The sequence below is a fragment of the Equus przewalskii genome, chromosome 1 (genome assembly GCF_037783145.1).
Source record: "Equus przewalskii isolate Varuska chromosome 1, EquPr2, whole genome shotgun sequence".
Classification (NCBI taxonomy): Eukaryota; Metazoa; Chordata; class Mammalia; order Perissodactyla; family Equidae; genus Equus; species Equus przewalskii.
The window spans coordinates 33,441,012-33,453,436 of record NC_091831.1 but is presented as its reverse complement, the minus strand read 5'-3'; the positions used below and the strand labels follow the sequence as shown (position 1 = coordinate 33,453,436).

General features: G+C 43.0%; 1 protein-coding gene across 2 annotated transcripts in view; it reads right to left on the bottom strand.

The window, feature by feature from the left end:
* Nucleotides 1–12,425, bottom strand: part of ALDH18A1 (aldehyde dehydrogenase 18 family member A1) — a 44,342-nt gene that overhangs the window by 26,877 nt on the left and 5,040 nt on the right. For both annotated transcript variants that reach the window (XM_070560698.1, XM_070560709.1), the window contains exons 3-5: nucleotides 7,053–7,267; nucleotides 2,390–2,539; nucleotides 2,197–2,301 (exon numbers count right to left, since the gene is read on the bottom strand). In XM_070560698.1, coding sequence (XP_070416799.1) covers nucleotides 2,197–2,301; nucleotides 2,390–2,539; nucleotides 7,053–7,267 — 470 coding nt within the window. The remainder of the gene's footprint in view (nucleotides 1–2,196; nucleotides 2,302–2,389; nucleotides 2,540–7,052; nucleotides 7,268–12,425) is intronic.

Here is a 12,425-nt window from a genome sequence, read left to right as displayed (position 1 = left end):
AGATGTACAGATTCTAGCCCCAGAGGATAAAGGTCCAACAGTAAAAGTAAACACGTGTGTGTAGGAGAGGCAAGCGGAGGTAGAAAGGTCCAGGGAAAACACCTGTTGCTCAAACAGTTTAACAAATAAAAGGGAGGAGACAAGGCCCTAAGATAGAAGAGCATGCGCTTGGAGAAGGGCGATCTGTTAAGATGCAAACCAGTTTCATTTCTACAAAGAAAAAATAAGCTGCTGCACTTGTTTAAATCTTTAATCTGACAGACGACTTACAGGAGATTGCCCAAAGCCACTGATAATGGTCTTTAAAACAGGATTACTAAAGAAAACAAGGAACCACAGGATAAAGAGCAAAGGGCAAAAACTTCTGGTAGATAAGATCACAGGGGAAGGCAAAGGTATGGGAGAAAAGGGGGTCCATGGAGGGACGCTATTGGAAACTGGAGGGAGCAGAGCTCTTGCACATCAGTATTAATGGAAACATTGGCTGAAGTGCAGTAACCTTTAATGCTTTTTTTTTTAAGATTGGCACCTGAGCTAACATCTGTTACCAATCTTTATTTCTTCTTCTCCCCAAAGCCCCCCAGTACATAGTTGTATATTCTAGCTGTAGGTCCTTCCGGGTGTGCTACGTGGGATGCCGCCTCAGCATGGCTTGAGAGGTGCCATGTCCGCACCCAGGATCCGAACCTACAAAACCCTGGGCTGTCAAAGCAGAGTTTGCAAACTTAACCACTCAGCCATGGGACCAGCCCCCTACTGCTACTTTCATTAAACCTAATCAACCAACCAACCAAAAAAACCTCAAAAAGCATCATCCCTGGGGAAAAAAAAAATACATAAATAAAAACATAGTTCCTGTACCTAAGTGTTCATAACTGGCTCCAGGCTCTTTTAAGAAATTAGAGACTAAAATTCTCATTGGATTGTGGAGAGGAGAGCTGATAGTAAACGGTGACAGAAATTGAGATTTCTATTCTATTTATGCTAACAGAAAAAAACTAAGATTACAGAGAGTGGAGTCCCAAGCCAAGGGCAATAGGTGGACAAGCCCATGCCTCTCTGTTTCAGCTCACTTACTAAAGGATACTCTGGTATAATACCAGAACATCATGGTGAATAACAACTGTGAAGATGATGGAGAAAGAGAGTGACAGGAAATCGAAGGGTAAAACCTGAAAGGATGTATATAAAACACTACCTGTGTAAAGCAACATCTGCATAAATGAATCTGAGGCAGCAAAGAAGTTTGAAAATAATAATGAGTAAGATTTTTTCAGTTGTTTTGTGAAGTGACTGTTCGGTTGTTTTATGATATTTAGATTTCTATTTGGTGTGCCGTTGTATAGTTGATCAAAAATACAACTGAAAAAAATTCTGGAAATTTAGCTAAGAAAGAATAATGTAGAAAGAAGGTTCTAGAACATTCCGGGTAACCATTCAAAATTTATAAGTTCCATGAGAACTGGGATCAAGGCTGATTTGTTCACCACACTGTCCCCAGCGCCTGACAGACTCCTCGGTACACCACAGGTGCTCAATAAATATTTGCTGAATGAATGAAACACTAACCAACCCCAGCATTCCCGTTTCCCTTTAATGCTTAACAGATACCTATTGTATAAGGCAACCACGTGCAAAGAGAAGCAAGCCACCCAAAGTCAAAGAAGCCAATGAAAGAGATATCTCTAACCTTTCTATCTTCAGAGGTATTAGCACTTGTAGTAGTCCTAAGAGCTATCAGTATACAACAAGAGCTAATTATTGACAATGTACTGTGTACCAGGCACTATATTAAATGCTTTTCATATAGTTTCTTTTTTAATTTTAATTTTTATTTATTTTTTTATTGCAGTAACATTGGATTATAACATTATACAGCTTTCAGATGTACACTGTAATATATTTTGAATTCTGTGTAGATTACATCATGTTCACCACCCAAAAACCATATATTTTCTAACTGAACCACTTCAAAAACCCTCTAAAGTAGTCACTGATATCCTCATTTTTCAGATGAAGAGATTGAGGCTCAAGAAGGTTAGACCTGAAGACTTTCTCCAGATCTCTCAACTAGTAAGTGGTGAAGATGAGACTGTATCCTGCCAGTCTGGCTCCAGAGCCTGGCTCACAATCCCTGTGCTCCATGGGAAGTACCCTCATGGGTCCCACATCCCCTTGCAAAGGCCAGCCTCTCACCTGGGCAGCACAGATGCTGTACTGGGTAAACATGGCTTCATACAAGGCCATCAGGCCACTCTGTCCAGCAGCTGCGCAGGCTCGGGCTTCTAAGACCGGTATTGCCTGTAACACACCAATAGACAAGGTGTGGTTGGGAGTGACGGAGGGAGACTGAGGACCCCTGTTACAGGGGTGGGGAAGCAGCACTCACCATCTCTTTCAGCTGGTTCTGCCCCGAGTGCAGGGCCTGCCGCACGCTCTGAGACAGAAGGATCTCATGGCGCAAGCGTTGCTTCCCAAAGGCCACAGCTCCACTGGTCACCAGCATCATCTCTCGGCCTTGATTCTGCAGCACTGACACCTGACATCAAGGAAGGAAAAGGCACCACAAATCACTGTAACATCTCTTTTCTCTTGTCACAAGAGACTCAAGTAGGTGGACTTATCAGTGAATCCCAAATGCTGGTTTAGAGACCAGCACTGGGCTGGCTCTGGAAGAATCGCCCAGATTGTATGGTGAAAATACAGATTCCTACATGCTTCCTCAAATCTGATAAACAGGTGGCAGACAGAAATCAGAAGTTTTCAAGAAGAGGATTCTGGTGTGTAGCCAGGTCTGACGTCCACAGGACTTGAAGGTATCTGGAGGAGCCTACAATGCAGAAGGCACAGCTGTTTCAGGAAATAAAGCCCAAAACAGAAGTCTGGAGCTAGGAATTGCAACATAAACTTAGCAGATGGCTTCTCAAATTCTAAGGCATGTCCTGGGGAGATGAGGCTATTTCTGGGGCATGTCTGATCCCTAGACCAGGCTAGATGAGGGACAGATGCTGAAGATTCAAGATGTGAATAGAGTCAGTACTCCTAACCTGTCCATTCCTCCTGATGCTTGAACCCTACAACCTGGCTCAGGAACTCACAAACAGCTGTGATAGACCATGATTTACAAAAATAACTTTTTATCATAGAAAATTTCATACTTAACCAAAGCAGTAAGAATCATATTATAAATCCCCATGTGCTCATCACCCAGCTTCTACAACTATTTCTCATGGCCAATTTCTCACTCTCCAATATTACTTTTCTAGCCCCAACATTATTTTAATACAAATCCCAGGCTCCAGACATGTTATTGCATCTGTAAAGATTTCAGCAATTACTTTTAGTAATTGCTAAAAGACAGGGAATATATACACATACATCCACAAAACCATTGCCATCTAAAACATTCCAATAATTCCTTAATATCAAATACGTAGGCAGTGTTCACATTTCCCTAAATTTTTCTAGCTTGCTCAAATTGAGGTGCAAATTAACCCCATACACTGCAATTAATTGAAATGTCTCAAGTCTCCTTTAATCCATAGGTTCCCCCTCTATCACTTTTTTTTCCTTGAAATTATTTTGTGTGTGTGTGAGAAAGACTGGCCCAGAGCTAACATCTGTTGCCTCTTTTTGCTTGAGAAAGACTGTCCCTGAGCTAACATCTGTGCCAATTTTCCCTTTTTGTTTGAGGAAGATTGTTGCTGAGCTAACATCTATGCCAATCTTCCTCTATTTTATGTAGGATGCTGCCACAGCATGGCTTGATGAGCGGTCCTAGGTCCGCATGTGGGATCCGAACCTGTGAACCCCAGGCTGCCGAAGCAGAGTGCAGGAACCCAACCACTACACCACTGGGCCAGCCCCTCCCTTGCAATTTTTTGTTAAGGAAACTGGGCTGTTTGCCCTTTAGGGTTTCCGAGCCTCAGTTTTCCTGCTTGAGTCCCTGTGGTGTAGTTTTAATGCTGTACTCCATACTTCCTGTAAACTGGTGTTAGGTATGGAGACTTGATTTTCTTGTCAAGAATTCTTTGTAGGTCATGGTTTCTATCAGGAGGATACCTAAAGCTTGGCTGTCTTTCTTTCTGTGATGTTAGTAGCATTCCTTAAGGGCTACAAAATGCTGATATTCTAATTCATTCATTCCTTCTTTATTTATAGGCTGGAATACTTCCATAAAGGAAAACTTTTCTTCATTAACTATTTGGTTACTTTGAGGTATAGTTTGTATACGAAAGGCAGGACAGATGTGTGTCTCTTTGCCTTCATTTGCCAGGTTTCAAAATAATGAGCAGGTTCTCTAGTATCCTCCAAAGATGATCAATGAGTTCTTTGAAAGTATCATTCTGAATTCAGGGATTTAAACATATTGCATGTGTTTAAATCCACTGCAGTAATTATCTTTATTGATGTGCAGATCTTCCCATCTTTGGCCAGTGGAAGCCATTTTAAGTTGGCTGCTGAGTCCATCTAACATGATCAGATGGCTTGGACAAGACAGCTGACTCTATGCATTAGAACTGCCCTGGTCGACAAAGCCCTTCCAGGACGTCCACAGGTGTCCCTTGCAGGGAAGCTGGTGACCTAAGCAAACCAGTACCAGGCTCTCCCCACTGTTTTCATCAAGTTTCTCCTCGGCTCAAAATCTTCAACCTGGCTTTGAGACTGAACCTAAATTCCTCTGCCTGGCTTCAAAGCCCTGCCTAATGGAATAATCCACTTTAATCCATTCTCCCCGAGGAGACCACCACCACTGCTTTTAAGTTCACCTCCTCCCTGGCCCACCAGCATGCCATACTCATTCTTGTCTTTGTCCTCCACCTGGAATCCACTCATAGTACCTCCCTTTCCCCAGAACCAATGGATGCAAACTCAAGGACCACCATTCACCCTGTGCATTTAGCAGTGTGGAACATTTCCCCTTTGTTGGTACAAATCCTACCAGTCATGAAGGCCCAGGGTGAGCCGCAGCTCTCCTAGGATACCCCAAGAATAACCACACTCTCATCTGACTCTCCCATCTCTGGACCCAACCTCAAGACCTTCAAGTCCTGTGGATGCCAAACCAAATCAGGCACTGTCATTTGGACTCATTTGGATATTCACTGCCTTGAACAATCATCTAAGTGTTTTGGGAGTATCAGTTCTGGCTCCCCAGGGGCAGAGACAATAGTCAGTTGTAGTCTTTTGACAAATATTTTTTAAACTAAGTTGATCTGATGGACTCAATCTTGGAGGAAGATCTAATATTAATTGCTTAGTATAGAAAATATATTGCGGGGGGGCTGGCCTCATGGCACAGAGGTTAAGTTCACACGTTCAGCTTCAGTGGCCCGGGGTTCACTGGTTCAGATCCTGGCTACAGACCTACGCACCACTTGGCAAGCCATGCTGTGGCAGGTGTCCCACATATAAAGTAGAGGAAGACGGGCACGGATGTTAGCTCAGGGCTAAGCTTCCTCAAAAAAAAAAAGAAAATATAAAAAGAAAATCTTATCAAGTTTCAGGTTAGCAGTTTCCTAATGCCAACTCCTTAGTTAAGTTGTTTTTATTTTCCTGAGGAATATTCGCCCTGAGCTATCATCTGTTGCCAGTCTTCCTCTTTTCCTGCTTGAGGAAGACTGGCTCTGAGCTAACATCTGTGCCAATCATCCTGTATTTTGTACGTGGGACACTGCCACAGCATGACTGATGAGTGGTGCAGGTCCCCGCCCAGGATCCGAAACCACAAACCTGGGCCACCAAAGCAGAGGGCACCAAACTTAACCACTATGCCATGGGGCTGGCCCCTAAAGTTGTTTTTTAAAAACTGAAATTAAGGTTATGGAGGGTAGAGCTAAGTTATGGCTAGAATGGAAAAGCTCTGGCTTTATCTCCAGGATACCTTGGAAGTCTGGTTTTTGACTCTTGGTCAGGGGCTGGCAAAATATGGGCTGCAGGTCAAATCTGGCCAGCACCTGTTTTTGTAAATAAGTTTTACTGGAACACAGCCATGCTAATTCACTTACGTATTGCCTATGGTTGCATTTGTGCTACAACGGCAGAGCTGAGTAGATGAGACAAGAGACCATATGGACTACAAAGCCTAAAATATTTACTACATGGCCTTTTACAGAAAAAGTCTGCTCATCCCTGCTCTTGGCAAAGATAAGTATAGTGGGATTTGTGATGTATGTTTAAAGTCCAAACTCCTGTGTCGATCTTCAAGGTCAGTTTCCTTACTGATAGTTTGCAGTCAGCCCGGCTTGACTGCATGGCCAGTGTGACATAAAATCCCCACTGGAAACTTCTGCTTTGAGCCCTTCCAAAACCAGGATTCCTTGCACACATCTCCTGGTGATTCAGTCTGCAGAGAGTTGCAAATGGTTCCTGTGCAAATAAAGACCCAGGGGAGCCTGTGCACAGGATCTCTCTCAGACGCCCAATGCTTGCTTACTCTCTCTCTTGCTGCCTCGTACCCTTTGCCTTTCAATGAAAGCCTTACATGGGTAGTCTCTGTGAAGTCTGGTGAGTCCTTTGAAAGATGTGAACTTGAGAAATCTCTGCAATGACAGCTTATATTTATTTCAAGGTTACTGGGCTAATTAAAAAAGAAAAAGCCCAGCAAAACAGAAAAAAAAAACCACCTCAATATTTACACACATCCATTTGGGTAATCAAGCCTGATTACGTATTAGAGGTACCTGGGAACTTTAAAACACAGAAGCTTGAGCCTCATCCCAGAGATACTCATTAAATGGTTGAGTGTGAAGCCCAATGATCTCTAGGCCCTTCAGATGATGCTAATGTGCAGCCAGGATTAAGAATCACTGACATACGCTGAGAAGCCTGAGGGATGCACTGCACGAAATCAACTCTACTCCTTGACACCCCCTTTGCTTGCCATGGGATGCTGCCTCCCACTGGCACCTACACTGAAAAAGGGAGTTTTCAGACTGGGTTAAATCACTCACTCAAATCAAGACTATTTTTACAAGCTGATAAATCTGAACTGACAGCTTAAAAACCCTCTTTTATTTTAGTTCAGCAGAATTTTCCATCCTGGCAATTACCTGCTCGACAATGGATGCCAGGCGCCCCAGTGCCAGGCCACATTCGTCCCCTCGGGTCACCACAGCACTTCCAAGTTTCACCACGATCCTCTTGGCGTGCTTCAGCTCACTGCGGTGCGCGAAAGACTTGCCGTGTGTACGACTGAGGGGTACAGTGATAAAGGGGATGTTGCTCCAAGAACGAACATGTCTAATGGCAGAAGGCTGCACACGATCTGTAGCCCCCAAAGTCAAATGCAAGGAAAAAAAAGAAATAGACAATATAATTTCTCAATATAAGAAGTTGTATGCACAATATTAACCAGTTTAGCCGCCAAAAAATAGCTTTATCATTTTTAACTGAGTAGAAGTAATATATCAAAAGTCATGTCCAGCATGTTCTTATTCTACTGTTATCTGGAGTTTACACCCAGTACACAGGACACAGGTACACTCAAACACTGCCGGTGAAGAGTTTAAACAAAATAATCTTTCCTGAAGACATGTTGGCAAAATATATCAAAAGCCTTAAAAACGTTCACATCTTTTGATCCAGCAATTCCATGTTCAGAAATTTATTCTCAGGACTTAATCAGAGACGGAGGGAAAAAGATTTATCAGAAGGCTGTTCATCAGTGTTATTTATAATGTCCCCAAAAAGGCATAAGAATTAGTCAACATTTTTAGAATTTTTAATAACAGGAAAATGCTCACACGTTAGTTTGAAATACATGTCTAAATGCACAGAAAAAGATGAAGAAAATAAATCCAAATGTTAATATTTTACCTTGATGAGATTATGGGTGATTTTAATTTTCTTCTTTATTTTTGTGTATGTTTTCCAAATTATGCAGTAAAAACGCTCTGCTTTCATAATAAAAAAAAATGTGTGCTTTTTAAAGAAAGCACATCACTATAAAAAGAGAGGAAGTCTGATCAGCAAAGACAATAAAGAGCAAAGTAATTGGTATGAATAATAAAAAATCGTAACTAATCGACCTACAAATTTTCTCTCTAATATGGCAGCACAAATCCAGATGCCTATAACAATTATAAAAGAAACTGGATAGCTTTCTGAAAGAAAAGTAACACGGGATTCAGATACTTTCCTTCTACCCCTTTGGACATCTGCCCCTAAGCAGTCCTTTCCTGATTCTTTTTTCTTGCAATGCTGTGCAAGACTTCTAACGAGGCAAAAAAAATCTTAATTAAAAAGCTGAAACATACATCTGCATAGAGCCAAAAGTAAGCAGTAAGAGCTGAAGGGCAGGCACTGAACCCCTTCACCACTTCTCATGGGTCCAACTCTTCTGCTGGCTGCTTCCCAATCCCCCATTTGCCCTTTCTCCCACAGATGAACAGACCTCCCTGTTTTAGCTGAGTACACCACCGCCAGTCAAAAGACTACACTTCTAAGACCTTCTTGCTCAGCTAGACATGGCCATGTGACTAAATTCTGGTTAACGAGATACATGTGAAAATGTTATGTGGGACTTCCAGGAATTTCCTTAAAAAGTGCTTCCTTCCCCCATTCACGCATCCTGTTGCTTGGAACATGGAGCTCAAACATTCATCTTAGATGACAGGAAAGGATGTTAAGAACCGTGAAGCAACAAGAAAGCAGGAGCGTGGAAGCCCAATGGTTTCACAGAGCTGCCCGGGAAGCCCTGGGCTGCCTCTCTTCTTTTAGGACCTCAGGCTTCTTTCAGAAGAAAGAGAGAAATAGATTTCTATCTTGTTTGAGCCATTACTATTTCGGGTTTTCTGTGACAGTCACCTGACCTAACTGTAACTGATACCGAAGGAGAAGGAGTGCACGGGCAAAGGGGCAGGCGAGGCCTGGACAGGGGAGGAGAAGCTGACTTGGACGTCAGTTGTTCACGGTGGTCTCGCTCATATCAAACGGACCTTTGGTTGGTGGGATTCCCCGACTCCAGGAAGTGAGATAAGATGGGTAACACGGGTTCTCAGCAGGACCAAACTTTAGGCCCTTCCCCTTCAAGAGTCTCTCTGCGTCATTACAGGCAATTAATAAATATTGGAATGAATTACTAAAGTAATCATTCCAAGCCACCTTTTGGACCATTCTTTTATAACTACAGTTACAGAGTAGCTTCCTCCTCTGCAATCAACCATTATCACCTCCCTTTATGTTTACAGACAGATTTCTCAGAGTTTCTCTAGACCCACTGACTCATCTCTGACCACTGACCATTAACTCCCTTTCTAACTACAGTCTTGCTTCTATCCTTTTCTGTATGCTGTAACAATGGTGGGGAAGCAGGCAGGATTGTATTCTCGTTGACCAGAAGATCACTACGTGTTCTCCTCCTTCTCTGCCTCCTTCACACACAAATCTTAGAAAGAACACTTTTAATGAAGTAGTAAAGAGTTCTTTCTTTCATCCTCTAAATAACCATCTTTTAAGTGGCCATGCTTCAGGTTGTGGAGAGACAAGAAAGATGATATAGTCTTTTTTTACAGTAGGCTTACAAGCCAGTTCCTGGCAGAAAGCTGCTCAGTAAGTCCATCATCTGGGATCAAAGTGCGGCTTGCTACCTTTGTTAGACCCACAGGCGGCTTGTCTCTTCCTGCTGGGGGAGTTTCACGGACTAAAGGACCAGTCTGTTATTGGGGCTAAGTTTCATAGAAAGCTCCCGTTCTTCATTTCGTCAATATAGGTACCCTGGCTCAGTCTTCAGGGACGTTATCCTAAGCCATACATACACCCAAGTCTAAGCTTAGAAGTTATCTACATAATAGTTCTGGCCACAGACCTGACAGAGAGAGGGGTGGTGAGGGCGAGACTTACTCCTCTAGGGTCTGGAACTGGGATCACTCGTGGCTGTTTGCAGAGCTCAGAGCTACACCCCAGTATCACTTATACCTTTGGACTAAGCCTGCTGGCTGTTTATCTCTCCTGTGCGCTGCAGAGCTTGTCCTGTCCTGGAAAGGTGCTGAGCATGGGTGGGGCAGCATAAGAGGGCACCTTAGGGACACAGGTGGTGGCAAGCGTGTCAGTGCAGGTGATCAAATGGCAGAAACCAATCAGATTCCAGCAGGCCAGGTGAGCATGAATGAGACTCCTGATCCATAGTCTGCATCAGCAGAGGAGGGTGGCAGGGCTTGATGCCTGGCAGTCAAGGGTCACTCTGGCTGCAGACAACTGGGTCACAGCAGGTCAGGGCTGACAAGGTTCAAGAGGAAGTAACAACTGTGAACAAGGTTTCACGGAGGTAAAAACCCAGTGTCCAGCGGGTTCTAGCATCAAAGAAAGCTCAATGGGATCCAGGGGTTTTTGGGTTTCCTGTTCAACAATGCTTTCACCCTCCCAGATTGACCCTACCTTTCCTGGGGACATTTTTTATGTTCTGCAGTGTGTTATACTTTTTAGGGACTGAGAAGGCCTTGATTAGTTAGGAAAAATCCAAGGCTTCTGGATAGGTAATCTCTTCTCATCTTCTAAGGAATCTTTAGGCTCTAAGTCCCAGGGAAAAGCCATCTCCTCCTAGTGAGTATGAGGGGATACCAAGGTGCGCGTGTGTGCACACGTGTTAGGGGTGGGGGTGGGGGAGGGTCGCCCACAGTCCTCAAAAGTGCCACGGATCATACTCCAAGGAAGGAGAAGCCCTTCACCTTTCCGTGTCAGTCCTTATACTCAGCAATCAATGAGGCTGAGCTCCAGGCTTGAGCAAGAAGAGGCCCTGACATGACTTCCATCTCCCTTCCTGGCCTTCCACTTCCCTCCATGCTTCTACCTGTATGCTTTGTCATTTTGCCTTTCGATTTCTATCCTGCTCTTCTGCTTATCATAGTCAGTGAACACAGGGCCCCAGGTTCCAGACAAATCTGGATACAAGAATAGAAAAATCGAGGGACAAGATCAGAAAGTGCCTCCTTTTGTGAATGAGGCTAATGAGAATAAACACTATCGACAAAAAGAATACTGAAGTGAATATTTACTATATACCAGGAGCTGTGTTAACTATTCACACACCTAACACAGAGGCAGAGGATATACAAAAGGACGCCTAGAGCCAGACTGCCTGGATTGGGATCTCAATCCCCCTGCTTACTTGCTGTTACCTTACTGATCTCACAAGGTTGCTGGGGCATGAAAGGATTTAATGCATGAGCCGGGATAGGCACAAAGTAAACATTCAATAAATATTAGCTGGTATTATAAAAAACTGTTAGCTACGGCTACCATCATTGTCATCTTACTGAATCCTCATGAGTTAAGCCACATGAGTCAGGTGTTATTATGAATTAGTTTTTATTATTATTAGTCTCATTTTATAAATAAATAAGGAAATAAGGAGGCCTAGAGAAGTTGAGTAACTCACCAACATTACCAAACTGCAAACATGGCCACAATACTTGAAGCTTCTCCTAGCAACAGGTGGAGTCTATTTTCCCACTCCTTGAATCTAGGTTGGCCCTATGACTTGCTTTGACCAATATAAGATAGCAGAAGTAACACTGTATAAATTCTGAGCTTAGGTGTCAAGGGGCCTTGCAGCTTCCATGTTACTGTTCTTGGGAATCCTGCAAGCATCATACGAAGAAGCCACGGATAACCTAGAGGATGAGAGATCATGTGGAATACAGACGATCTATCAGCCCAGCAGAGGTCCCCTGGCCCTCAACAATCAGCCCTGAGCCAATGTAAGAGCTGACACAGACATAGAACCACTGTTCAGCTGGGCCTGGTCCAAATGCCAACTCACAGAATTGTGACCTAAATCCTTAGCTGTTGTCACTAAGTTAGTTACTAAGTAAGTAGGAGAGCTAGTTTTCAAACCCAGGGAGCCTAGTTCTAAGCCCTGAACTTTTAACCCTTACATTCCTCTTTACATGAATGCAAAACAGAGATTTTTCCAGATGATTAGTTGCTAAGCAAGTCCTCTTGCAGTAAGGATTGGAGATAAGACTGTTGATATGATTTAGGTGTTATCATGGAGAAAGCCAACTCAAAACATCATAAACAGCCTTTCAACAAATGGCGCTGGAACAACTAGACATCCAGAGGCAAAAAAATGAATCTTGACTTAACCACCACACTTTATACAAAAATTAACTGAAAATGGACCATGGACTTAATGTAAAACTGTAAAACTTTTAGAAAAACACAAAGGGGGAAAATCTTCAGGATCGAGGGCTATACAGAGTTCTTAGATTTCACCCCAACAGTACAATCCATAAAAGGAAAAATTGATAAACTGGATCTCATCAAAATAAAAAAAATAACTTTCCTCTGTAAAAGACCCTGTTAAGAGCATGAACTGACAAGCTACAAACTGGGAGAAAATACTTTCACATCACCCATCTGACCAAGAACTAGTACCTGGAAGAGATAAAGAACTCTCAAAATTCAACAGTAAAAAAACAAAC